Source organism: Chlamydotis macqueenii, chromosome 16 (genome assembly GCF_036417535.1).
Source record: "Chlamydotis macqueenii isolate bChlMac1 chromosome 16, bChlMac1.mat, whole genome shotgun sequence".
Taxonomy (NCBI): Eukaryota; Metazoa; Chordata; class Aves; order Otidiformes; family Otididae; genus Chlamydotis; species Chlamydotis macqueenii.
Genome location: NC_141571.1, coordinates 1,843,073 through 1,870,668, shown reverse-complemented (window position 1 = coordinate 1,870,668; position 27,596 = coordinate 1,843,073). Strand labels below are relative to the sequence as shown.

The following is a 27,596-nucleotide window of genomic DNA, read 5'->3' as shown; positions in this document are numbered from 1 at the left end:
TTAAGTTAAGATTTCTGTTTCTAGGATTAAAGTCACTTCCACTAACAGCACGTTATCATAAACCTTTACATGACTGCATCCTTGTCTTTGTCTTAGATCTGATGTAGTTCCCATCAGAATTGCTAACCGATTTCTTTGTTAATGACATTTGTTTAATTCTATGGAAATTAAGTGTTTGTGCTGTCTACGTGAAGGAGCAGTTCTGTGCTGTATGTTCAAGTATAGCAAATGCTGGCCCAAAAGGCAAATATTTCCAAGCTGGCTGAATAAGCAGTTGCAAAACGTTTGCAAATCTAGGCTGAGCTGCTAGAATTCTGTCTGGAGTGCAGCTCTATTTTGTACCTGCTTGAATCCCTTTAGGCAAAACAATGTGGAGAGAAAGGGAAGGGTCCGGGCTAGCGAGCCCCGGAAAACAAAGCCCCCGTGGTTGCTTGCTAGCCAGCCAGAGAGAAGATTCTAGGGAAGCTGCCCTTCCTCCTCTGCTTGTCGTCGTTGAAAAGAGAGAATATGAAAAGCCAGCTCCACTTGAAGAATGAGGAACACTGCTTGGTAGTGCTACAAAGAGAGGAAACAACGTTATTGAACTGTGTGTGTTTGGGAGTATTCCTACAGTCAAATAATATCCTGTTGTATCTTCCGTAAGGTGAAAATAGTACTTACAGTGGCAGTGGTTTAAAAAAAATGTATACACACATTTATATAAAAACATGCAAAATGTATACAGTTTTGAAATAAGAGGGCAGATAAGCAGCTCATAGTATATCACATCCACATCTGAAAGAAATGTGAGCGTTAAAGACTGCTTCTTTTCTTGGAAATGATTCAGAATGTTGCTTATACTTCTGTTGTCTTTTTCTTTCTGGTATTTAAGGTCCTACACAGAATGATAGCTCCAAAGTAAAGAATGACACACGGTAAGACTTTTTTCCTCTTTTTTTTTTTTTTTTGTACTGCCTTTTAGCGTTTGCAGTTTTGAAAGACAAATTTTTTGTTTTATAAAAGACAAAAAATTTTTGATTTCTGTTGCCCTGCGACAGTATCTGTTAAGATCTTAGTATGTCCTAAACAAAAATACTGTGCCATTGTACATTCACATCTTAAATTGTTTTCCATATGAGCCTCACTTTCTACCTTCAGTTTGCCTCCATACATGACTGATCTTTTGGTTTTTTCCCCTTTATGGTCCTCATCCTTCTCCCAGTGATCAACCAAAGTAAAATACTTAAAAAAAAAAAAATCCCATTGGTGAGTAAATGGCACTGGTTATTTTTATACTGTTTTGCTGGATAGCATGGAGGCATCAGAATTGTATTTAGCTTTGTTAAGAAGATACCAAAAGCTGTCTAGCAGTTGCAGTGGTCTGAGGTCGATACCAGATTATGTACCCTGCTGCTTGGTGGGATAAACATGTGATCGTACTTGATGGTGGATTAACCTGCAATGAGCACCATGCCACGTTAATTAGTTCCCAGTACTACGAGTATTTTTAGGGATCTGTACAATGCACAGCATTCTTGGATGACATCTGGAGTAGCTAAGTTAAATTTCACTACTTTTTTAATAGAACGTAACTCTTAGATATGTCGTCTAAAGTCTTCCTGTGAAGGTTTGATTTTGTTCTCTTTCCTTTTCCATGCTCAGAAGAATGTTTCCATGCTTGGGCATTCAGAATGCCTGACTGTGTAATAGTATAATAGTAATAATAGCTGATTTAGTTTTAGTACCAGCCAGTGAGGTTTTTGGTATTTGTTAGGGGTCCATTTTGAGGATCTTGTAATTGAGCTGGAATATGTCTAACAGGGTTTTTTGTTATATGGATAATAATCTTTTGATATGCGTTGTTACACCTTAAGCCAACTGGTCAGATACACTGAAGATAAATGGTTACACTTTTGACTTTAGTGTTCAAACCACAGCAGTATGCTTTCTGGAACTGAGGACAGCTTACAAACCTCAGATCACTTACAGTTTGTACACGCTTTGCTAGTTGTTTACTTTGGGATGGGTGAGATATGGTATGATTTATGTGCACCATACCTGGTATAGAGCGAAAGTGTGTTTGACAATGATATTGAGGTCAAATGTACGTGATTCTACTTCATCATCTGTGACTTGTGATTTACTGAGGCTTACCTACTGGTTTTTATTTTGTGTATATTTAAAGGAATGTAATTTTAGAGGTACTGGGCTGAAACCACAACCTGTGGTTTGATTACTGATGGCCTTATGTACTTGACCGGTCAATCCCCATTTTATTTTGCTCAACATACTCTGAAAATAAAATGCTTTAGAAGTAAAGATGTAGATACTTGTGGCTCTGCTTAAGGAGCTACAAATATATCAAAATAATACAGTGGTGGGCGTAACGGAACAGTACAGAGTTGAATGAGTACTGCCATTTAGTTCCTTCATTCTTGTAAACTTGAGAATCTTATATTCATAGCTGTTGGTCAAAACTTTAATGCTTACTCCTAGATTCTACAGCTCTTTCCAGAATTGAGTTTAAGGGGGAAATCGGTGTAAGCGTGATAAAGTTTATTAAAAATGTGAAGCATTCTCTGTGTTCTGAGCGTATGCTAGCCCTGTGGAGCACATGCACACAGGCTGTTCTCAGGTCTTCGTCAGCTTCCCAACTCGTTAGAGACAAATGGAACTGATGGGCAGAAATAGCTGAGCAGCAAAATCCGGAGCCTGGGCCTAAAGGCAGGTGTATCAAGTTGGGAGGGTATTTCAGTGACAGATGTTACATGCATCTATTTCACAACCTTTTCATCAGCTGAGGTTTCATCTACCTCAGGAGGTGAACTCGTAGTAGGTTTGTACAGCTGTATGGGTTTTTGTAATGATTATGGATGTAAGAATCTCACCTAGTCATAACTATAACATTCTAGTGTCTTCCATAAAGTTTAGTGTCATCCATGCACTATTAGAACACTTCTTCTTTCTGTCTTCTCCTAAAGGACTAACTCAAATGGCCTTGAAAGCTGCGAAGATGCTGCTCCCAGTGAAAACAAGACTATTAACGGCAGTGATTCTCCATTACTCACAAATGGAAACTGCAAACCTTCCAGACCTCCCAGGCCTTCTAGACCACCTCCACCCACTCCCCGCAGACCCACTTCAGTAGCTGGTATGTGTTCTGGAGCCGGGCATTCATTTCAGAGCTGCAGACTCTTTGAATGAACGTAGCTGTTTCTGATGCTGATTTTTAACAGTAAATTTTTTTGGCAGTTAACTTTTGAGGGCTATTTTTAGCTTACATTCAGTGCATGCTGTTTAATCATTGTTCCTGTTATTAGAAATTTCGTGTTTCCGTGCCTAAGTAATGATTTCAGTGATACTGCTACGCGTAGTGGAGCTGGGACCAAAAAACCACAACTGAATGCTACTACTGCACTAAGATATCCACTGAGTTTGAGGCTTGAACTGAAATCTACTGAAAGACTCACAAAACTGTCTCAAGTTGATAATATTTGATAGAATTCTACAATTCTAATTAAGTTCTGTGAAACAGCAGCATTTAAAACATTCATTACTCTTTTGCACTGAAATGGATCGATTTATTTGATCTGATTATTTAAAAACAAAAAAAAACTTCAAGTAGTCCTGAAAAGTTAGTTGATGTCTTCAGGGTAACTCCTTTACCCACATACACTGCAATTTGTTTCAGTAGTCTCGTTATTACAGTTGGTAAATGCTGAGTCTGATTGGGAAACTGCAACACAGTAATTAATTCAGAAGATTAATCCCATGTAGTTCAGTAATCAGGCCTGACCTGTATACAGCTTCTAATCCCACCCACCAAAAGGCATTCAGAAAACAATGGAAAAGTTTAAAGAATGTATGCATTCCCTTCCCATTTTGGTAACTTCTTTCCATGCGATGTCAAATATCTTCTTGAAAATTTTATTGTTATTATCTCTTAAATTATTATTCCAAATAATAAATGGAAAAATAATTAACTCATCAATGCAAGAAAGTAGGGTTTTGTTTATAATCGTTCAGTGCTTACAGAATGCAGGCAACTTGCTTTGGTAAATATGATTTATTCTGTCAGAAATATCAAAATTGTGCCATTGATGGCAGTTCGTGGATTAAAGCATTTTTACAACGTGAGACAAAACTGCTTTTTAGTTTTGGTCTAAGCTGTAAAACGTGGCTGTATGCATGCACTTTGAAATGCCAGTTCTCACATATTTACTTTTGGCATTTACAACTTTTAAAATAAATTGGTGATAAATATCAGTTAAAGGCTTTTTTTCTTCTCTCTTTGACATCTCTGACATCATAGCAAGTGTAAATGGTCCTGCATCCACATCCACAGAAAATGATGGAGCCAGTGCAGGCTCACTGGCGGCTACAGCTGCAAACACATCATCTTCAGAACAGAGCCCTGAGGGGGCAACAGCTGCAACCACAGCTCCTGCAACTGCTGCGTTAACGACACCTCCAGTGTCCAGACAAGTCCAGCCAGTAAATCCTCCACCTCAGGCACTTACGACCGTCAGTCAAGGTCCCCTTCCGCCTGGGTATGAGTTCAATGTTTTGGGATTTTTGTGCTGACATCTGGTTTTACTTTATTTTACTTGCAGTAGGTGTAACAAAACATTCATAACATCTGCCTTTTGCTGCGTAACAAAAATCCAGCCCAAGATTAGTTTGGAGGTTTCCGTAACTATTTTGTCTGGTAGGCCTTCAAACATGGCTTATTCAAGAAAAGAATGAATCTTTCAGATATTTTTGATGCCTGCCATACATTCCCATGTCAGTGAAATACAGAAGTTTTAAATGGGTGACGGCTTGCTGTCTTCAAATTAGAACGAAGTCAGGTAGTAAAATATTGGTATGGATAAGTAGAAGAAAAGCTGCTGTTGCAGTACATCATCTGCAGTATGTCCTGAAATTTTGGACTGCATACTGCAGCTCCTGGGAGTGGCGTGGGCACACTGTTATGTTCCTGCCACATGTGTAGTTTGCCAGATGGATGGTCTGTTGCCTCAAAGCTCTCATTTAGATTCTAAACTTTTTTTAAAACAAAAAAAAGTTTCTGGACTCTTTGAGTGAGGGAAAACAAAAGCTTCCCAGTGTGAATTATGTAATTGGTGAAATATCTGCCTTAATTTGCAGGCAGCTGAATGAAAAGCTAGGAGAGGTCTGAATTACTGTGTTTGCTCCCAGGATAATGGTGAAATATAAAAGCAGTATTGAAAACATTGGTTGTTGCTTTACCATTTTGATTTCCACAGAAATGGCAAATTAGCATACTTTTTCCCCTGCACTGTTACATTTGATGCAAATACAGGGGTAAGTCCTTATCCCAGCTGCTCCATATACAAAAAATGTGACTGGCGCCCTTATAATTAACTCTGCATGTACGTGAGCTGTGCAAAATTTCATAGAACCACAGAACGGTTTGGGTGGGAAGGGACCTTTAAAGCCCAGCCAGTCCAACCCTCCTGCAAGGAGCAGGGCCATCTCCCACCAGATCAGGTTGCTCAGAGCCCTGGCCAACCTGGCCTTGACATTTGCATATTTTGAGGATTTAAATTGAATTAATGTTACTCTAAAAGGGGATTATGCTCTACAGATGATTTTATTCAACAGGTTTATACCTTTATACTGTAGATGAATGGTTGGAGTAGTTTGATTTGGAGGAAGATAAAAATACTAATTTATTTTCAGTTGGGAGCAAAGAGTAGACCAACATGGTCGAGTATACTATGTAGATCATGTTGAAAAAAGAACGACGTGGGATCGACCGGAGCCTCTTCCTCCAAGGTAAGCGAGGATAAGTTATATGATTGTCTAGGATACGTCGGGATTTTGTAGAAATTAATTGAGTTACAGGTTACAAAATGTAGAAAGCATGTTTGTAAATAGAAATGTGACCCCAGTGCAAACAATTGGTCCACGTTTTCTCCAAGGATTTCTGCCAAAATGTACATCGTGTGGGAAAGAGTTGAATGTCAAAAATAACAGAATCTGAATTTCCTGCCAAAGATAAGCAAGTGCATCTTTACTGAGAAACAGATTTAAGTTAAAGATAGTAGACAACCCCAATTGTGAAAGAGAACCAAAATGACAGAAAAGTGTTTTGAGATTGAGGTAACTATCAGCTTGAGCAGGAATGCCCTTGGTGAGCTCTCTTTCCTGAGGTTAGGGTTTGCAGACTTCTGATCTTGTCTCAGGGATCCCAGCTGCTAATTTACAATGCTCTTATAAAGCAGATTGGTTACTAGGCTTTTCCAGCTATTTGCATCAGAACAGCCAGTGATGTCAGTCTCTGCATGGAAGCAGTGTTCACATTTGTTCTCTGTTTCTTATTTTAAAAAAAAATGTAAGAAAAACATAAGAATTACTCAGTTGCAACTTCATTCATGCTCAAGTGCTTCATACGCTGTACAGAATTACAAACTAAAAATGTGGGATAGTAAAAAGAACTTGGTATTAAAGAACAAAAACTGGCAGACAGTCTCATAGAGGGAACCCACATGTCATACTCGACTTATTTTGAACCCTTTGGGAGGATTGATGAGTGCATCACTTAAACTTACTCAGAATGGTAGTGTTTTCACCCAAGTTTTGTAAATAGTGCTGATTTCATATGAACTGAAAATAGTAGAAAAACCCCAAAGCAAAAACAAAATAAAAAGAACCCAATGCCCATATCTTCATTTTCTGCCAGATTAGAGTGCAAGGTATTTCCTCACACTGGGCGTTGTACAGCCCAGACTGTCAGAGGTTTTGCTGTCTGTTCAGGAGAAACCTTGCGGGTTGGGCAGGATAAATGTGGTAATGACAGTATAGTATTGACAGTGATTTGTGTAGCTCTGGAAAACTATTTCAAAAAATCCTGAAAGTACAGTAAATGGAACGAGTCTGGCTTGGTGTAGTATGCAACAGAGTCAAAGTGATTCTCCTCCAACAATTTTAGCTCTTACATAGGTTTAGTGGAGGATAAAAGGAGAAAAAAAAAAATCTGCTGATGAGCCCATGCTTCCAGCATATCACCTGTGTGCCTAAAGGTGCTTATGAGCCCTTAAAATTGCCTGTTACTGAGAACTGTTGCTTGTAATTTTTTTAAAAGCTGGGAGCGACGAGTTGACAACATGGGAAGAATTTATTATGTTGACCACTTCACTAGAACAACAACATGGCAGAGACCAACATTAGAGTCTGTCCGAAATTACGAGCAATGGCAGCTTCAGCGCAGTCAGCTACAAGGAGCTATGCAGCAATTTAACCAGAGATTTATCTATGGGGTAAGGAATCTAATGATGACTGTAAAGGTTAAGAGGTATCTTTGTCAGATTTTCAACTCATTAGTCTCGTGCCTGTTGAAAGTAGATAGATATTTGGGTTTTGGGCATGCGTGTGGGTGACTTTTCCCTCTAAAGATACCAGACTTTGTTGTGGTTTATTCTTTATGATAATATCGTATCTCTGTGTATGCAGCATGGCAGGAAGTGAAAATTGGTAACCTTCATTCATGTCCTAGCAGTGACGGCAGGCAGCACATGTGGTGCGATGTTCTTCATTTGTCAGCTGAATGTAGCTGGTGTACTTTGATAAAATTTATGTACAATATTGATAAAAGCTGTTGGTTCAAAACAAACTACAGCTTAGTAAGAGGCTGGTTTGTTTGTATTCTGCCTTGTATTGGCTTGGCCCAAGACCTGGAAGGTAAGCAAGCTCACAGGACATATATTTCTACTCTGGGTCAAATTAAATATGCACAATGAATGTTATGAAAGCAGGGAAGTTGAAAATAATCCTTCTGGAATTTTAAATTCATTGTTTACCACTGATGAATAGTAGACTTCAGATAACTCCAGCTCGTGCTAGTAGTTTATCAAGAACAGCAGAGGTTCTAAATTTGTTATATGTGTAGAGAATAAAAACAGACCTCATGAATGGTGGTAGGGAGAACTGTACTGAATGCAGGAATGAAGAGGTTTGCTTTCTGGTTGTTTTGGGTGCTGCTGTACTAATTTCCCTTCTGCGTAGGCAGGAGCACTAAACAAAGAATAATTATTTTCTTGGCACTCTAGTTAATTAAGTGTGCCAAGGTCTGTAAAATAGGCCTTCTCTGTGGAGAAAAATAAATTGTTGGCATCTCTGCTTGTATGTAACATTAACAAAAATGCATTCACTTCAGTAATTCATGATGGCTATGGTAGAACATCTGGAAAGCAAATGACGAGTCATTAATGCACCACTTATTTGTGTGACTTCCAGAACCAGGACTTTTCATCCACACAGAAGAAAGAGTTTGATCCTCTTGGCCCTCTGCCACATGGATGGGGTAAGACTGACTTGAAAGTGTTTTGTAATGCAATGTAATTAAACATTAAAGCATATTTCTGCCAAATTATTCTGTCAGCTGTTCTAGGCTAGTTTTTAAAAATAAAAATCTGGACTAAAAATCTTTTAAAATTAAATCTAATCAAATGTGCTGTAAACAGAGTCCTGAGAAGGATATGCAGTTTCAGAGTGGATTAGAAACTATCCACTGACTACCCCTGACTACCTTTCACACTGTCATCCTCTTTTTTTTTACCACTTTCATTAGGCAGGATTCCCCCCCCCCGCCATCCCATTCCCGCTATATCAGACTTGGAACCCCCTCTGAATCAGGCTGACAAGTTCTTCCTCCAAGCCAATTCTTGGCGAGTTCTGTTGGTCTGAAAAAGTTTCCTGCAATGACAGCTAACCACTTCTTGCCTTGCCCCTCTCCCTGGAATAAATTTGTTTCTGTACTTTCCAGAGTTAATTTACAATTAATATAATTGGAGGGGGCAGGGTGTACAAAAATGTAAGTGTAAAACTAATTTCTGGTGTGACTATCAAGCAGACATATGAATTCAAATTTCATGATACATGGGCAAAGTTTTCAGAATGGTGTATTTGCAAAGCAAGTCATTACTTGGCAGAGTTAGACCTGGGATTTTGGTTTGTTTGTTTTTTAAACGTAAGTGTTTGGATTTTTAGTTCTAGTATTGATGCAATTTTATGCAATAAAATTGTTTTTCCCCACACTTGAGCTTTCTTGCATTACATATATAACATTTCAAAGAAAATTCTTTAGGCTGGCATTGCCCAGGAAAGAACAAAACTGAATTTCCACATTGTGTTGAATTCTGCTATAATTGTAACTCTCATGAAGTGTCTGCTTCTACACTTCTCTTGTAAACCGAAGCTTTTTACCTGTGGTAGTCAGATTTTGATCTGTTTTTATAATTTGTATTCTGTATTTCTCTTACAACACTAAAAACTTGCGTAAAGAGCTGCAGAATGGTACAGATGACCAAGCCAGGGCATTTATCATAAACTTTGTTCAGTCATGGGCATCCACTAAACTGTCTGAGAGAAAATATAAATGTATTTTCCTGGAAACTGTATTCATATTTTTTTATTCCCTGCTCATAATTTGAATATGAAGCCCTTGTACTTTCTTGATACTTGAATTTAGATCTGTTACCTATTTTGTGTTTACTGTCTATATTGTTTGTAAGGTATGTCACAACAATCGAAGCAGCTGGAATTTCCTGTGGAGAAAACAGCTTACAGTTTTTCTTCTAATTAATTTTTTTTCCTACAATTGAAAAATAAATTGCATAGTAAAGAATCTTAAGACAGAAATTTCAACTTCGTCAATATTTTGATCCATACAAATGTTTAACTTGCAAAAATACTGAAAAACCTTTTTAGAAAGTGCAAGCAGTAGATCTAGTGAAGGTCCATCTTCTGTGATGAGCTGCTTCCTTCACCCGAATGTTTATGTTGTTGTTATGATGCCCAGAACCTCTCTTGAGGTCAGGATTGTTGGGGTAAGCAGTGCAAGCAGAGACAGGGGAACTTTTGAGGGTAAGAACTGAGATATAAAGAACTTCCCTATGAACACCATTAAGGGCAGCTTTTTACTGAGGATAGGCAATGCTGCGGTTTCGGATGGGGATTAGCAGCAGTATTGAGACAGGTTCTGTTTGTGAGTAGCCTGTGAAGGAATAATGTCAATGGCAGTGAAATGATGTTGGGTGTAGGAGGTACAGAGAAACCAGAAGACAGTAGAGGCTGTGCCAGGGTCGGTTGATTGATTTTACTTATTTATTTCATTTGATGTAGTCTCAGCAATACATTAAATAGATATTGAAATGTTTTTCCTTTTGTATCTTTTCAGAAAAGAGAACTGACAGCAATGGCAGAGTGTATTTCGTCAATCACAACACACGGATCACTCAGTGGGAAGATCCCAGGAGTCAGGGGTAAGAAATCAGTTGCAGCTTCATGTAAATCTGGAATGAAAGTGTAACAAAGCAGTGAGACTGAGAGCTGGGAAACGCTGCCTACAGCTGAAACATGGACAGTCCTACACAAACTTCAGACAGCCCATTAAAGTATTAAAAGATACTAGCCAAAATGGAAGCTGTCAAAATAGTACTTAGCAATAGTGCAATTACCGGTCTTGGACAATGGCAGTAAGTTCATTTCCCAGGACAGCTCCTACTCTTTTTGTAAATAAGACACGCATGTCTAAACATTTGTGTCATTAGGGGAGGGAGGGATTTCTTTCATATGGTGACGGGATAGTGCAGAGAGGATCTTGAACAGGAGTTTGATTATTTCCTAGAGGAAATAATCCGCTTAAGAGGCAGAAAGAAGAGAGACTTGAAAAACTGCAGCACCCTTCCTCACACCTTTAAAAAAAAGGAAAGAGATAGAAAGAGAACTTAAGGCAGTAGAAGTAATGGAGTGCTGTTTATTCCAGGCTCTAGTCACTCTGACTCTGAGATTCGGAAATTGAGGGTGAAGGGTGTTCAATCCCAGTCCTCCTGTTTGAGCTGAAAATTTCCATTTGGTGAAGCAGCTTCATCTGTCCCCTATAGAGGAGGAGTAAGAGGAGGGGAGGGAATAGCCCAGTATGTGTGGAGGGGTAATAGCTGTAATTTACAGAGATTACAATTTTTCTACCCTGGTCACATCTGCAGCAGCAGCTGTGTTAAGACCGCTGTTACTCTTAGTACAACCCAGCAAGCCAGTGTGCTGGCTTCACAGCTAGAAATGCAGTCCTGCGTTGTAGTTGTGTGGAGGGAAGTCACTGAGAGCACTTTGGAGTGAAACTACTCACATTTTCCAAATATATTGAGGTCTGTTTTTGTTTATACCAAAATTGATGTGGAAGTTGTTGAAAAATTACATGAGATCAATGTTTGCATTTTCTTTTATTTTTGTCATTCTGAAATTTAAGTTTTTGGCTACTGTAATTATACGTGAGGTCCTGAAAGCTAGTTATTAAAATACCAGTTTTTGACTAAAATCTGATAGAAGATAAAATTCTGTTGTTTAAGTGCAGGAAGCATCGATAGGCCTTGCTTACATTTTTCTCTTCAGTTTCTATTTGTGGTTATTCCAGGTAGTGCAACCAAATGAGCTAACGTTTATTTAAACAGTCAGTTGGGTCTAATTGAGAGCTGACATAAAAATTTCAGAGCTAAAAAAAGGCAGAATTAATATTGCATCGAAAGTTTCTCAAGCTGTAGTTTTTCTAAATCTGCCAAAATTTGTTTGGACTCAAGTATTGTTCAGTTGACCTTAATGTATTCAGTTGTTCGGTTACCATATATTTTCTTGTACCTGTAGTCAATTAAACGAGAAACCCTTACCAGAGGGCTGGGAAATGCGATTTACTGTGGATGGCATTCCGTATTTTGTGGATCACAATAGAAGAACCACTACATACATAGATCCCCGCACGGGCAAGTCTGCTCTGTAAGTGTTTTTCACATTATACTAACTTCTCAAAAGTGAAGCTTAGCATGCATCATTTTTGAACATTTTTTCTTCTTTGTGCATTTTTTTAATGCAGAAAGTTTTACACGTAGTAATGCTTCTTAATTTTGGTTTTGTTTTTTTTTTTTTCATCCACTGATAACTGTCCCTGAGGAAGGCAATGTTTTGAACACTTCAGAATCCTTCTTACCAAGTGGTGTATAAGATTTAAGGGTAACGGAGGAGCTTCATCAGTACTGTTAATGACCAGATCCCTTCCTTCCAGTTACTAGTTCTTATTTTTAAAAGTACACTCAACCCTTTCTTTCTTTAATGTTTGGGAACCAGAATGAAGTTAAAACCAAAATTTAACTCGCAAATGAACATCATCTTATCCTGATTGTTAGAATCTTTCCTTATAGCTAGCAATCAGATGCTCTTTAAAAAGTACTGTATATGCACTCCACAATTTCCAAAGGATTTTATTTTTGTTTAAAAAAAGAGAATTACACTCCAAAATAAAAAGTGAATAATAATCTTCCAGCTAGCTAGCCAACTAAACCATAAAACTATATAACTAATACATTTGCAGACTTTTACTTAAATTACAAAAACACTTTTGAACTTAATTTTTTTCTCCTTTTGGTTCCAGAGATAATGGACCCCAGATAGCTTATGTGCGTGATTTCAAGGCAAAGGTTCATTATTTCAGATTCTGGTGTCAGGTACGGATTTATCTCTTGGGAATATTTGTTTGCATTTTTGGGTTTTGCTTGCATGCTTTAAATGAACTGAAATGCCTTGCAAGTAAAGGTGATCATATTAAGGTTAAAGGTGAGTTAAATTAGGAGAGAGAAAATACAGGACCTGTATAAACTCATGTAAGTTTTAAAGCTTTGTAAGCTGTGGCTTTAAAACTTTTTAGAATAAAGGAAAACATCAATTTAGCAATTTTTTTTTTTTTTAATAGTGGGTTTCAAAATAGTGTTTTTGTTCTGCTGTTAATAAGGGAATATATGGAGGCACAGTATTTTATAGTTAATACAAGATCTACTTTCTGCACAGATACTTCTGGAGGAAAATGCAGGGCATTTGACAGAACCTGGGTGTCTAAACATTGAAGAATATACTGAGTTGCGTGTTAGTGTGCTTTAGCATAATATCAGATTCCAGTGTGTCAGTCTTTGTCCTTTAAGCTCTGTGTATATCAGAAGATTAAGTAACTTGGTATTTAGGAAAAGGTCTTAAGTTTAAATGTTCCAGTTTTCAAGAGTCAATGAATTATCGGTAGAAAAATAGCGGAGAGACTATTTTCACTTCGAATTTTTTGCATAATAACAACATTTTCTAAATTTATATTAAATTATTATTTATTAAATTGTTATTGATCATAATGTTTTCCGATATCTTTTAAGAGTACAGTATTTGAACCTGTTCTGAGCAGGATCTGGAGGCATGTGTACCTCACTGTAGGTATCAGTATTGGGAGCAATTTGTTCTTGGAGTAAATTACCATTCACATATCTTGATTACTGGGTTTGTTTTGTATGGAATAGTGAAATTCAACTCGACCTCTTAAAACAATATACACAACAGATAACAGTCAGAACTCAGTGTTAGAAACTTTAAGTGATTGTACACCTCACCTCTAAAAAATTTCCTTTCAGCAACTGGCAATGCCACAACACATAAAGATCACAGTGAGCAGAAAAACATTATTCGAGGACTCCTTTCAACAGGTATTGTATAAAACATGTTAGTAGGGGACATGAAAAGTTGAGTTGATTAAATTTATTGTCACACGTCATTCTGGATCCTTTGATGTCTTACTAAGGTTATTTTAATAGAGACTAAAAAAAAAATAATAGGATATACACTCATATTTTAAAAGATAATGCTAAAATGTGAAGTTCTCACTCTAAAGACTGATTCATCTGACAGAGAAGGTGTTTTTTTATTTTTTGTTTTTCCTCAGAATTCTTTAAAATCTGGGTTAATTTTGAGGGGTGTGCTGTGTTACAGCAGCTGTTTTCCTAACAGCATGAGCTTATATTTTATACCAAAATAAATTAAGTTGATCTTAGTCTGGATGTTATGGGTCTTGAAATGAATAATGAAATGATTACAAGAAAACAAAAAATATTAATTCTGTTTAGAATATTAGTAGCAAAAGTCTTGTTAATGTCTATAGACCTAAACTGTGGTTAACGTTTGTTCCTATACAATATTTGCCAGTGCTTTTGAATTTTACTTTTACTTCTTGAATGTTTATTGTGGCAATAAATCACTCCCATTGCTTGTTAAATTGAAGCCAAAAGCAGCTCTTTGTCAGTGAGATACATAGAAACAGGCTTGGAAGTGCATGAACACTTGGCAGATACTCCTCTTGGCCACTTCTGTATTTTTCTGACTTAGAAGTACCTTAGAAAATACAGACCTTATCTAAGAAGACAGGAACTTTTAGTTTCCTCTGTCCCTAGCTGAATTTTTAAAATCTTCCTGTATGTCTTCAGGCTTCATTTCTTATAGGAAATATCACAGATATGTCAAGCTAGGAAATTTGAACAAATAGAATTGTATGTTTTGAGACAAAAATATTCTTAAATAAGGATTAATGCTTTCTCGTTCAAATTACTGTAAATTGGCTTAGCAGAAGCAACAGATAGTGCAGTTGACTGGTCTTTTCTTTTAGAACAGTAATGTCTTCGAAGAAAAGGGGTTAGAAGGAGATAAAATAAATCCTGTAAGTGAAAGCTAGCTCTAGCCTTATTTCTAAAATTGCAGTTGGTCCTTTTACAGTAACTGTAGGGGTAATAAAATTACACTGTACTGGAAAGAATCAAGAGATTATGTAATTATGTAAACACCAGCAAACCTAGGTTTCCTTAGCAAAACAGGATGCTTTATCAATAATTTAGATGGCATAATTGCAAAGACACAAGTTAATTTTTTATACTTGTTAGTCATTCATCATTTGCAGATACCTCTGTTTGGGTTATAATTTTTTTTTGTTATAATTACTACGGACATCTAGGAGAGATTATAAAATGGAAATCTTGACCCAAATTCAGTTGTTTGCCTTTCGTTGCAAACAAAAACTTGAAGTTTTTGGACACACGCAAGTGTTATGTGAAATTTCTTTATGTAAATCTCTGACAATTTAACAGATCAGCATAATGACAAGTTTGGTCATTATATTCAAACCAGCATTAGTAAAGCTCCTTAGCATCTATGATGCTTCCTAACTTTTAAAAACCAAACAAACCAGCTAGATTTTTATTATGCTCTTTAGGAGATGAAACTGTAAAATGAAAAAATATATAGTGTATGTTTATTATTGTTTTGTTTCTAATTTGTTTCTTTGTGTCCTTGATCATGCCTGTTCACTACTTGTAACTGGGATATGATTCAGTGTGGTATTTAACAAATACCCACTTTATTCACTTTGGGCCCGTTATTTGTTGTCTGGATTTCTGTCATACACTTACAGACAGGCTGCTGGCCGAAGTATCCTGAGTCTTTAATTTCAGAATTATTATTTCTTTTTCTTTTACATCTTTTTACATTTTAATCTGTGGCAATAGGTTTGCAGTAATGCCTCGTATTTCGTGAACGTTCCATATGCAGGTACTTCATGTACTTGCAGTTGATTTTATGGTCTGAAGTAATAAATGCCATGTTGTGTGATAGCAAATAGCAACAAGTCTAGCCAGTGCTTATAGCTGTTTTCTTAAAAAGAATTGATTGTTTTTCTTTCACTAAGATAATGAGCTTCAGCCCTCAGGATCTACGGAGACGGTTGTGGGTTATTTTCCCTGGTGAAGAAGGCTTAGATTATGGAGGTGTTGCAAGGTAAACTAATCTGAAATGGCAAATAATATGTTTTTCTGCAAGTTGTTGCTGTGAAAACTTCCCCAAAGTAGATACTTAAACTGCAGTGCTCTCAAAATATTTGTGACATTTATTCCTTGTCTTTCTGTGTAATATCTTGAGGAACACAGTTCCTTAAGCTGTATGCATGTCTTAAAACTGTACAAAATTACTTTCAATTCACATTAGAAATTACTTTAATCACCTCAGTGATTAGAGATGCACAGTTAACTGCAGTAAGCCTTTGATATCAAAGCAGAGGTTTATTGAAAAGTAGAATAGAAATCTACTTTCAAGTCAGAAGTCTTTACTGGAATGTAACCGAGAAGTGCATGTATTAATTAGCATTGCCTAAAACCTCGAATTTTATTTTTTATCCCAACAGTTATATATTCTTGTAACTTTGCGTATTATTTTGTAATTTCTATTAGTTTCAGTTTGGCCTAGCATACTTTCTGGTAAAGAAGTCAGATTGACTGCCTATGTGCCAACAAGTTCCTAAATCAACATGAGCTAGCTAAAGTAATTTCTAATTTAATTTATTTTGAAATGTGTTTTTATTGTTTATGTGATTTCAGGGAATGGTTCTTTCTATTGTCACATGAAGTTTTGAACCCAATGTATTGCCTGTTTGAATATGCAGGGAAAGATAACTACTGCTTACAGATAAACCCAGCCTCTTACATTAATCCAGACCACCTGAAATACTTCCGATTTATTGGAAGATTCATTGCAATGGTGAGTTCAGAGGTAGAAAGAGGTTCTCTCATGTATTTTTCCTGTAAATAAATATTGTGGCATCGGGTGGATAATTAAACCATTCATTTTTTAGTTGAAACTATTGTCAGGTGTTTGGATAGAACTACTGTTGGTATAAGTTAATTCAGCATATTAGCAGTCGTTATATTATAGGTTGCTTTAATTCTTTAAGTGTCAAATTTCATTGGTACACAGTACAGAATGCTGTTGTATTAAGTATTCATAATCCTTTGCATTATTTTGTCTGTTTTTATGTTCTTCAGGCTTTGTTCCATGGGAAATTCATCGACACTGGTTTCTCTCTGCCGTTCTATAAACGCATCCTAAACAAGCCAGTAGGACTCAAGGATTTAGAATCTGTTGACCCAGAGTTTTACAATTCTCTCATCTGGGTAAAGTGAGTTTGACTTGATTTTGTTCTTGAAATAGCAATACAGTGTTTTTGAGTTTCACTTATGCCAGGAAGGAGGTGTAAGTGTATTACTAAGAAAGTGACTGGGAAGTATAATACATCATTTGCAGAGCAGCACTGGAATTCTTACTGTGATATTTAGATAGACAAATAGTAATTTCATAATCCAGAAGCCTTTCTGGTGCATTGAATATTCTGGTTTTGCTGTTTTTTAATAAATCTAGCTAGACATTATACAGATGTGGCAGTCTTGAACACTGTTACAAATAAAATGGTTTGAGTAAATCCCACTGGAATTTTTCAGATAACTGATTAAAAGAAATCAGCAAAAATCCACTCAGTGTTTCTCTCTCTAGTACCTGGTTCAGTTAGAAAACATAAAAAGTTTAGTGCTACAATAATGAGACGTTAACAAATATAGTTTATTACTTACTGCTACATAAATCCTGTTAGTCGTACCTGAAATTTGGACTTAAAGGTTAATATTGAAGATTCAATGCTGTAAGGATGTTAATGCTCATGTGTTTTTCTAGCTATCCTTGTTTTTTTACTCCAAGCTAAATGATTCAAGACCATTCCTATGTATGGCCTCCCATGTATGTGTGGTCAGTCATCTGTCTGTTTGACTTTTATACTCTTGGAGTCGGCCTCCTCCACTCCTTTGCAGATTCCTCTCCAGAGAGCAGCAAGTAAAAAGGATCTGGAGTTTGTAGACCATAAGTATTTTTGAGTTATGTGTTAAAAATATTTTAAGAAACATTTTGAAAAACCCTTAGATCTGAAGCATTGTAATTCTGTACTTATTTTATAATAGTAAAACTCCAGGATATTATAGTCCATGGTTGATGTGCACCATTTGTTCCAGTAACACAGGTGATTTTCCTTTCCCGACAGTTTAAAAATAAAAAATTAGAAGGGAAAGACAAAAATACAAATTCAATTAATTTTTTTAAAAATTCAACCATAGTAAAAACAATTTAGCAGAAAAAATTAGTCTTTTTTATATGACTAGAGACATAAAATATTTTACTTACAAGTCATACAAAACCAGAATAGTTTAAAAAATGCTTTGAGAAATTCACAGAATCACAGAATCTTTAAGGTTGGAAAAGACCTCCAAGATCATCAAGTCCAACCATCAACCTAACACCACCACGTCCACTAAACCACGTCCTGGAGTGCCACATCTACAGGTTCTTTGAACACCTCCAGGGATGGTGACTCCACCACTTCCTTGGGCAGCCTGTTCCAGTGCCTGATGGCTCTTTCAGTAAAGAAGTGTTTCCTAATATCCAACCTAAACCTCCCCTGCTGCAATTTGAGACCATTTCCTCTCATCCTATCACTAGTTACCTGGGAGAAGAGATCAACACCTGCCTCCCTACAACCTCCTTTCAGGTAGTTGTAGAGAGCAATGAGGTCTCCCTTCAGCCTCCTCTTCTCCACACTAAACAATCCCAGTTCCCTCAGCCACTCCTGAGAAGACTTGTGCTCCAGACCCTTCACCAGCGTCATTGCCCTTCTCTGGACATGAGAATATGCAAAAATTATTACATGTGAAAATGTTACATGCAGAACAAAATGAGGAGAGAGGACTGGAGCAAGTACAAGAAAGGACTGCACTGAAGAGTTCAAACCTTCCCTAACAGTGTTTGTAACACAGGAAGGGACAGAGGCACTGGGAGGGCTCCTGCTCTATCTCATCTATCCAGAGCAGCAGAAGAATATGCTACAGTGTCATACCGACTGTGCATCCTCTCATCTGCAAAACAGATTCATAAAAGATGTGGGGATAGATTGGTTTTAAAAATGCAAAAATAAATATAGAAGACAAAATTGTAATCTCCTGCAGTGGTGAATCTTGGAAGCATTATCTTGAATAATGGGGAGAGAGGAGAGCAGCTTTACGAGATGTTTACAAATGGAGATAGGAATTTTGATTTGGTTTTCGAAGAGTAGTACGTTCTGTGCTCAATAATATATGTGCTGCTAAATGGTGTAGTGAGTTAAAATTTCAGTAGGAAAACTTAAAATAGTTGCTATTTGAGTAAAGATGACATGAAAGGGAAGAAAAGTCTCAAAGCTCTAAGTCATGATTTTTGTAATGATGGAAGCCTGTTATCTGTTTTGTAGTCAGAAAATGTAAGTATATTTTCTTAAAAGAAGGGTACTTTTTTGTCGTCTTGGGACTTACTGAATTTTTGAGACTAAGCGATATGATCCTGAAAAATGCACATTACAGGGAAGAAATTTGCATTAAATTGTGGGGGAAGCTATTACTGGTGAATGATCTTCTGACTAAATTGCAACGAGCTGCACGTATGACAACCCTTACCTTATGAACAGTATCATCTGTTAATGTTTTGTGGCAAGTCTAGAGCAAAAGGAAGTTATTTTTAGGCATTCGCTGTAGACATAGCTGTATCTTTGCATTTGTGCGGGTGGTGCACACAAGCTGGCCGCTTTTTACATTTCAAAGCGGCGCATTTTCTTTCAGCACCCAGTAATTACACGGTCTTTCAGTGCTGCTCCAGTGTGTCACATTTAGTCTATGTATGGTTCTTACGGTGCATATGGAATTTATCGTGGTCTCAAAGAGAGCACACCAGCTTCTGCAGTGCAATATCAGGCTACTTGTCTGTGGCAATAACTGGGGACATCGCAGACTACTCCCCCTCCACCCCCACCTTGATTTTGCCCTTTATTTTGGGGGAAAATGGTCATCAAAACCTCTGCATATGCAGGTGATTCTTCACTTTACAGAAGCACACATCAACGTATACATTACAGTGCTGCACCTGTTATTCTCCTGGCTATTAGAATAGAGTTTATTTGTGGAATGTTTGTTGGCTACTGACTCTTCCTAGGCTACTACTGATCAAAAATTTATCATCAGGAGTACAATTCATGTATGTGCATTGGTAAAATAAAATATTGATTCTTTAGCTCCAAACCTTTTTTCTTAAGGTTCTTTATACCCATCTCATCTACTGAATACAAGGTCTTGACACAGTTATTTAAAATTGTATTTTTTGCCTTACAGAGAAAATGATATTGAAGAATGTGGCTTGGAAATGTTTTTCTCCGTTGATAAAGAAATTTTAGGTGAAATCAAAAGCCATGATTTGAAGCCAAATGGTAGCAACATTCTGGTCACAGAAGAAAACAAAGAAGAATACATTAGGTAAGAATAAATGAAGATTTTAAAATACTCTTTATTGCCGTCATTTTCTTTCTTTAGTTCTAGCAAGAAAAGATTGTCAAACTATGTGATCTGACACATTGCTGAAATTCTGTCTCTGAGCAATTGCTGGTGTTGGCAACAGGTGGCAATTGTTTGAATATCATATTTGAAAGAAGAATATTGATGGAAATAAGTTTTTGAAACCCACTTTTCCCAAATACTACAGTTAGTAGAGGGTCCACTTTTTTCCTAGAGATATTTGTTTAGCAGAACATCATGACAACAAATGTGGATGTCAGGTATTTCATGAAATCATTGCATGTGTTTGTCATTGGAATTGTATTGCTTTAGAGACTGCTGACAGTTTACCCAGGCATTTATGTTTGGATTTTTTTAAACTTAACATTTTTGATGCTTTTGTGATGATTTGTATTTTTAAAGATACTTGAGATTGCTACTAGTTTTGTCTGAACTGGTCTTATAGCATAGTTAGGTCTTGGCATTTGTAACAGGACAGTGTTATGAATGATGTCGTTAAGTTATATTTTCATAAAAGAAGGAATATGTTCAAACATGAAGGATTGTTTGCAGTACCAGAATGTTTTAAAGCAATAGGTTAAGAGGGAAGGAACCTAAGAGTGATTAAAGAAAAAAAAATGTGATTAGTTACATGCTTTGTCCTGAAATTCCCTGTTCTTCCTCAATGTGCAGCAGTACATAAGCTCAGCTTTAAGGTATGAACATAAACATAGAAGCTTGGAGAGTGTGCTAGCAAAAACATCACACATTGCAGGCGCAAACTAAACTGAATCACAGTAGAGTTTTCCTCTTTCTTACGATGTGTTCCGTGAAGGCGTCTTTCACAGGAAGGGGTGAGGGAGAAGGGAGTGGATTTTGCTTTCATCGCATGAGTAATCTGAGGACATTTCAGTGTTTCACAGAAAAGGTAGTATCTGCAGAAGAAACATACTGGAATTTTGCAGTTTTGAAAAGTATGAATATTGGGATTGAAAACAGGGAGGATCTGCAGAAAACCATTCTCTTCCAGTTTCCAGGAACCCAGGGAGAGCTTGGATTCCAGTTTCAGTTATATTCTTTTGTCTTACTGCGAGTCCTGCTTTAAGTTCCCAAAGTTTCTAGGCTTGAACTCAGAAAATAGCCATCTCTCCTTTAGACTCCAGTTCTCCTGACAGGTTAGGCTTGAATTCAGCATAATATCTGCTTCTCCCTGGGTTCAGGTTCTTCGGGTCTCCTGCCTGCTTTTCACCCTTTTATTAATGGAGAGTGGAGTTTCTGCCACAGAGCAAAGTTTCATGATTAACAGAAACAAATATGGAACTTTCCAAATGGACATAGTCGTGTCTTGGTAAGCTAGCAGTCCTACTTATCTTCACCAGTACAACTTGACCTAGTTTTTACCTTCTCATGGATAATGACTGAGATTTCTGGGGAGAATATTAGACAAATATAGCTCTGCATATTTTTTCTTTCTTCAAATACCTAGGGACTGCTGTGCTCTCATTAATATAATCAGTGAATAGATGCTGCCTCCTCTTTGAGTCTAAAATACTTTCCGTAGCAGAATGGTTGGAAACATAGGGTTTTAACTTAAAGAAAATACAAAATCATTTGTACACAGTAAAGGTTACTAATAAAATTATACAATGCTCTATCCCCAGAACTTTCCAGACTTTCCATATTTTTTTTAACCTAGCTTACAGTTCATCTCAAAATAGGCTAACAAAGACTTGGGTTAGCACGGACTATTTAAATTCTCTTTCTGTAATTTCTTTTACAGGTTAGTAGCAGAATGGAGGCTTTCCCGAGGTGTTGAGGAGCAGACACAGGCTTTCTTTGAAGGCTTCAATGAAATTCTGCCACAGCAGTATTTGCAGTATTTCGATGCTAAGGAACTGGAGGTAAAGGATTGTTTGACTGTTGCTAGATCTAGGTTGCTACACATGAAATACTTAAACTCCAGTCGTTATATCTGAAGAGCAGAACTCACTAAGGCTGGCAACTCTGTTTTATAGGGCATGTGATGGAAACTTTATAGAGTAGTATTTGATTAGAGTGTTTCCCTTCACTTTCCTCTCTGCAGCCTGCTTACGCATTTCTAAAGGCTGAGATTCTGCCAGTAGAAATTTCTTATCGAATTACTTTGTAATCCTCAGCTGTTTGATTTATCTGTGTTCAAAGAATAAGTAACTTGATAGAAAGGGAGATAAAACCAGATATGCAATGAATGAGCACATAGAGACTGGAACAGGTTCTGGATGGTTCTGATCTCTCAAAACTACACTTTCTGAAGCATCTGTTCAATTTTAAAAGGTAACAGAAACAAAACATCCTGTTCCTAGCAGAGAATTGTATGACTGAGTAATCATAAACTGTTCCTGGCTTGAATGTCTAAATGCAAGCAATTATTCCTTTTTTCATTATAGAGACGCTTCTATTTTATGGCCTCTCCCAATACACTGCATGAGCAGTCATTGTTCTTTGTTGTAGAAGTTCTGGATAAAGTTTCAGAGTAAAGCTGAGTATACTGTCATTGCAGATGCTTCTAAGTACGGGTGCAGTTAATGTTCTGTTTTGCTATGTGGGAAGTCATAGAAGGAAAATCATAACTTTATTTCCCTTTTTCTCCCCTAAAGGTGCTTCTGTGTGGAATGCAAGAAATTGATTTGAATGACTGGCAGAGGCACACCATCTACCGGCACTATACCAGGACCAGCAGACAGATCGTATGGTTCTGGCAGGTTCGTAGACTTGGTTTCATTCACAGACCAACAGAAGTTACAGAGCACAGCTACAGCTGAGTAAATAATAGTCAGAATTACTGAACAGATGTGTACTGTCTAAATATAAATTGTTACTGCTGATCCAGTGATTTGTAACAGTCATGTAATTTGCTAATCTATAGTTGATGATGATGTGAAAATCTGAATATCAAATCTATACCTAAATGTTTATTTAAATTATTATTTTTCAGTTTGTGAAAGAAATAGATAATGAAAAGAGAATGAGGCTCTTGCAGTTTGTTACTGGAACATGCAGATTACCAGTGGGAGGGTTTGCTGACCTCATGGGTAGGTATTAATAATCCCTCTAATGCATTAGACTTTTTTTTTAAAAAAAGAACCAAGTTATATGTTTATTAATATTTTAAATGAATTTTATATTGAATGCTCTTTTGTAAGTCCTGCATACACTTGAGCTGTGATGGAAAAAGATGGAGGGAATGTTTACACCTGTTGTATCGAGTTTCAAAATCACTTCAGATCTATGCATTTCACCACGTGCATGCTTTGACCAAGATGGGGTTGTACAGTGACAGACAGTTGTCTTTTTTCTATGTGGGCAATGGTAAACTTGTCTTGCGTGCAGGCCTTTCACGCTTCAGTGGTCATGTAGCACCCGTTGACACAAACTATACTTTGATAATTTGAATTTGTTACAGGGAGCAATGGACCCCAGAAATTTTGTATTGAGAAAGTTGGAAAGGAAAACTGGTTACCTAGAAGTCATACCTGGTGAGTATGTAACAAATCTGAATATTACTGAGGTTCTGGTTTTGCTAACAACAATCTACTTGGAGATTTTAGTGAATGAGTGATGTACTTACGTGTTTGAGACTGCGTGAAAGCAAACACCAAGTTACATCAGTAAACCTTGTTGTTTAATAATAGCTGAACTTCTGAAAAACCCTTGTGGCATGGAATAGATTCCATTGTAAATTCCATGGATTTGTGTACTACTGAAAATTTAAAGTAATTAACAATACTGCCTAAAGAGGTTGGGATTTATCTTGTTATCACTACACTCCATCTTGATAGTGAAGTAGTCGCACTCCCTCTTCCCTACAGAAAGGTAGCTCCTACTCAGTCACTCAGATCTATTGGTGGTTAGTAAATCCACACAAATCTAAAGTTTCAGATGTGAATGGTGACTCCAGTAAACCAACTAGGAAACATGAGTGAAATTTCTTACCAAGTACACTGCATTTCTAGAAAACTATCACTATTTGAGCACTTGAACTCAACCTTTTGCTCTCAGAAATGTATAAATTTATGTCGATAGTCAGCTTTTCCCGGGATATAAATCCAGGTATCCATCTACACAGCAAGAAGGTTAATTACCTGTATTCATAATGGATTTTTTTTTTTGTGACGGTTTAATTTTTTTCCATTACTTTAAGTCTTTTCTTTATTTTCAGTTTCAATCGCTTGGACCTACCACCCTATAAGAATTATGAGCAATTGAAGGAAAAGCTGTTGTTCGCAATTGAAGAAACAGAAGGATTTGGGCAAGAATAGTTAAAATTTGCACCTTGAAGAATGTGAACTCAACACGATGTATGTTCTTCACTTCTTCTGCTTGTTGCACACTTCCTTGTAAAGTAGACTTGACTTGGATTTATTTAACAATACTAATGTCTAAGTAAATGGATGTTATCCTGAGGTTTTATCCACATTAACTCTGGATTTCTACTGAGCACTTTCAGAAATCAAATGAGCAATCAGATATGGCTACAAATGAATTATGACTTAATAGAGGTTTAATGCAGCTTTGGGCTCAGCTTGTTTTACCATTCATTAATTAGAATGTGTCTTTAATGACTGACAGGTTTTTAACAATAGTTTTGTCTTTCCTTTTTAGTAGCATTTTTTGCTACTGATGCACTGGGAAGTTCATTGGTAGCTGCAATGCTGCAGCATCATCAGAAGCCTCCTTACAGCAGCGTTATTAGAGCCAGCTTGTAACCATCCTCTGCATACTGTGAGCAAATTCTTTCTTTTTTCCTAACTCAAGTGTGGCCAGACTGTTTTTTCCCTGCATGGAGTCTGCTCACGTGCCAGCTGGACTCAGGCTGCTGTTAAGGGGATGTCAAACTGTGGCACAAATCCAGGGCATAGCTTTGCTTTGTTTTTTCCCAATCCTGCTAATTTCAGCAAAATAAGACACCCGCCCAAAGTTGTTGGAACATTTCTGCGTGCCCTCAGAAGAATTCTGATCTCTTTCTGCGTAACACATTTAACTTTTAAATCAACATGAACACTGTGGTACTTCACTTGTTTTGCAAAAGACAAGACCACCTGGGATTGCACTGATTCCGTTTAGATTCCTGTTTGCAAACTCTTGTCAAAAGTGTTAGTGGACATTACTGTCAGTGTTATTCTTACACCTTGCAGTCCGTTTGCTCTGAAGATTTTATTGGTATCTCAGAAAGAGGTACAAAACAACTGGATCCAGAAAATGATAATACTTCTCATTTTCGCTGATGAACTGATAGGCAAAAGTTCCAACACGGATTACGGCTTTTTGAAAAGCTGGAGCATCAGTAAATAGTTCTGTAAAGATTGAAACTGAAGTTTTTGGAAGAGGTTTCTAAGCTAATTCACCCTAAGCTGCTTATAGCTACTAACTTTTGTAGTGAGTCCCTGTTGGATTAAGAACATCTTTTACTTCCTTTTAGAATCTGTTAATCTTCAGTTCTCTTCTGGTTTACAATAATGTTTTGCATTTTACTGCTCCTTTAGACTGAATGCACTTTTTGGATATGGTCAGCTCTTTCCCTGTCCAAAGGGAGGAGAGCAAACTTCAATGAGATGAGCTGTTAGCCGTAGCAGGAGGCGTGACACTTGAACTAGCATGTAGCACATACTAAAGCATAACCGCAACTCAGAGCATTGGGACAGGAGGGTTCTAGATACCGGAGCTGGAACAGGGCAGTGGGAAACTGTAAAATTGAACTTCCAGTCTTGTAAAGAATATTTCTTTCCTGCTGTCCCTTCTGCCTAAGCTGTAAGAGGGAAAAACTGATTCAGGCCTAAGAAGAACCAAGACACTACCGTTTTTAACCGGCTTCAAGAGTTTTTCAGGTCGTACAAAGTGATACATCCTTACTGGAAGGCAGAATCGTTAGACTTGAGAGTGAATTTAGCCATGCGTATTCTAAGAAAGGCATGGAGAAGAGTTTCTGAAGATACAGAAATGACTCTCTTTTACAGTGTCATTGATGGTGAGAACTAACCTGATGCCAGGGTTTTACTAGGAGGAAAATCTGCCAACTTCGAAACATTTGATGGATATATTACAGTATACAGCTCATGAGGAGAAAAAAAAAGCCTTATAAATATTTTCTGTTTATATGAATTCTTACAATGAAATGTAGTTATCTAGCATATTTACAAAAGAGATTAAATTAAGCGAGATAATGCAAGATTAAGCTATGAAAAATAGTCTGTGTTCTGCATAATGCTTTATGATTCATGTAGGGAACCTAGGAATATTGTTAATGTATAAATATCACCCAAAAGGCTTTCAGCCCTATATTTTTAAAATAAAGAATAGTTATAATTGAAATAGCCTTAGCCCTAGTTCTATAGGGTGTGGCTGTTGAATATTTTTATGGTTGAAATGTTTAGTTCAGGAAAAAGGTAAATGCTTGTATATATTTTTGCAGTCCGGGATTCCACGTATTCAGTTTTTCTTTCTTTAATTTAAATGGCATGTTTGTATGTCTTTTCTGCTGTATTAGGATGGGGGAAAGGGGGCTGGATATCCCAAGCACCAGAAGTGATTTTTAAAATATTGCAAATAAAGAATTTGGGGGGTGGGGGAATAATCTCTGAAACATTGGAGTTAGCCAGAATACAAAAAATTTAATCGTCTTTACTGTGTTAAATTGGCAATATTTCTGAAGTCACAGATTAAGTTTACGTAGGCATTTTACTTTGCCAGCATCGTGAATGCTAACAAATCTGTTAATTTTTTACAACATGTTGTGTAGAAATAAAAAGGAATTGATGTAAGCCACTGGTGCACTTTTCTGTTCTTTACGGGAGTCTGGTGAAAACATGTGGATGCGCCTGCAGCATCTGGTGTCCCAGATAACAGGTTGCTGTGAATTGGACTCACAAGTCAGGTTTTCAGCAGAGATTAATGACTTTACCTCCCACTTCTTAAACTGATTTAGCAGCCCGACCTGCACAAATTCATAGTATGTCACAAATGTATGTTAATAGGCAACTGCCAATGGATCCTAATTTTCAAGTATTAAAATACTTTTTATTTAGAATTTTGCCTTATGAGAATTCAATGCTGAGCCACTGATCGAAGAATTAACAAAGCCTTATTGTTCTTGGTAGCTCAGGAAATGTTAATATACTCATGAAATGCACAGTAAATGTATCATGTCTTCATCTGATCTAGTATGGAAGTTGGTTTTTTTCTTTAAATCCAGTTGCTTGTATTTAAAAAAAAAATTATTATTCTGATAAAAGTAAAACAAAAAAAATGCTTGTTTAATTTTTTTTTGTTTGCATTTTTATTACATGCTGCACTGGATTTGTAATCTCAGCTCTGTTATATTGGTATCTCCAGCCCCCTTTTTGTGGTGTCTTTTAGTTTTCTTCAAGAATCACTGTCTGTGTATATGTGCTCTAGTGAACTAGTCTATAAACTGGGATCAGCAGCACTGGATTGTAAATTCTGTACTGAAATTCATTGTTGAAATTTCCTTGCATTGTAATTTCAAATACTCAGGTAACTGTAACAGTATCTCAGTAAGTCAAATACTTTTATAAAACTACTTAAAGA

General features: G+C 36.9%; 1 protein-coding gene across 4 annotated transcripts in view; it reads left to right on the top strand.

Annotated features, from left to right (window-relative positions):
- ITCH (itchy E3 ubiquitin protein ligase) overlaps positions 1 to 27,596 on the top strand; it is a 63,100-nt gene extending 35,504 nt beyond the window's left edge. For 3 of the 4 annotated variants that reach the window (XM_086760328.1, XM_086760329.1, XM_086760330.1), the window contains exons 6-24: positions 872 to 914; positions 2,961 to 3,130; positions 4,292 to 4,529; positions 5,683 to 5,778; positions 7,088 to 7,262; positions 8,239 to 8,305; positions 10,181 to 10,265; positions 11,641 to 11,769; positions 12,422 to 12,494; positions 13,437 to 13,508; positions 15,533 to 15,621; positions 16,218 to 16,377; positions 16,662 to 16,795; positions 19,854 to 19,994; positions 21,793 to 21,913; positions 22,649 to 22,753; positions 22,987 to 23,083; positions 23,455 to 23,527; positions 24,211 to 27,596. In XM_086760328.1, the coding sequence (XP_086616454.1) occupies positions 872 to 914; positions 2,961 to 3,130; positions 4,292 to 4,529; positions 5,683 to 5,778; positions 7,088 to 7,262; positions 8,239 to 8,305; positions 10,181 to 10,265; positions 11,641 to 11,769; positions 12,422 to 12,494; positions 13,437 to 13,508; positions 15,533 to 15,621; positions 16,218 to 16,377; positions 16,662 to 16,795; positions 19,854 to 19,994; positions 21,793 to 21,913; positions 22,649 to 22,753; positions 22,987 to 23,083; positions 23,455 to 23,527; positions 24,211 to 24,310 (2,168 nt within the window). In that variant the 3' untranslated portion in view covers positions 24,311 to 27,596. Of the gene's footprint in view, positions 1 to 871; positions 915 to 2,960; positions 3,131 to 4,291; positions 4,530 to 5,682; positions 5,779 to 7,087; positions 7,263 to 8,238; positions 8,306 to 10,180; positions 10,266 to 11,640; positions 11,770 to 12,421; positions 12,495 to 13,436; positions 13,509 to 15,532; positions 15,622 to 16,217; positions 16,378 to 16,661; positions 16,796 to 19,853; positions 19,995 to 21,232; positions 21,361 to 21,792; positions 21,914 to 22,648; positions 22,754 to 22,986; positions 23,084 to 23,454; positions 23,528 to 24,210 lie in introns of those variants that run through there. The other variant, XR_015260282.1, reaches the window with a different exon arrangement.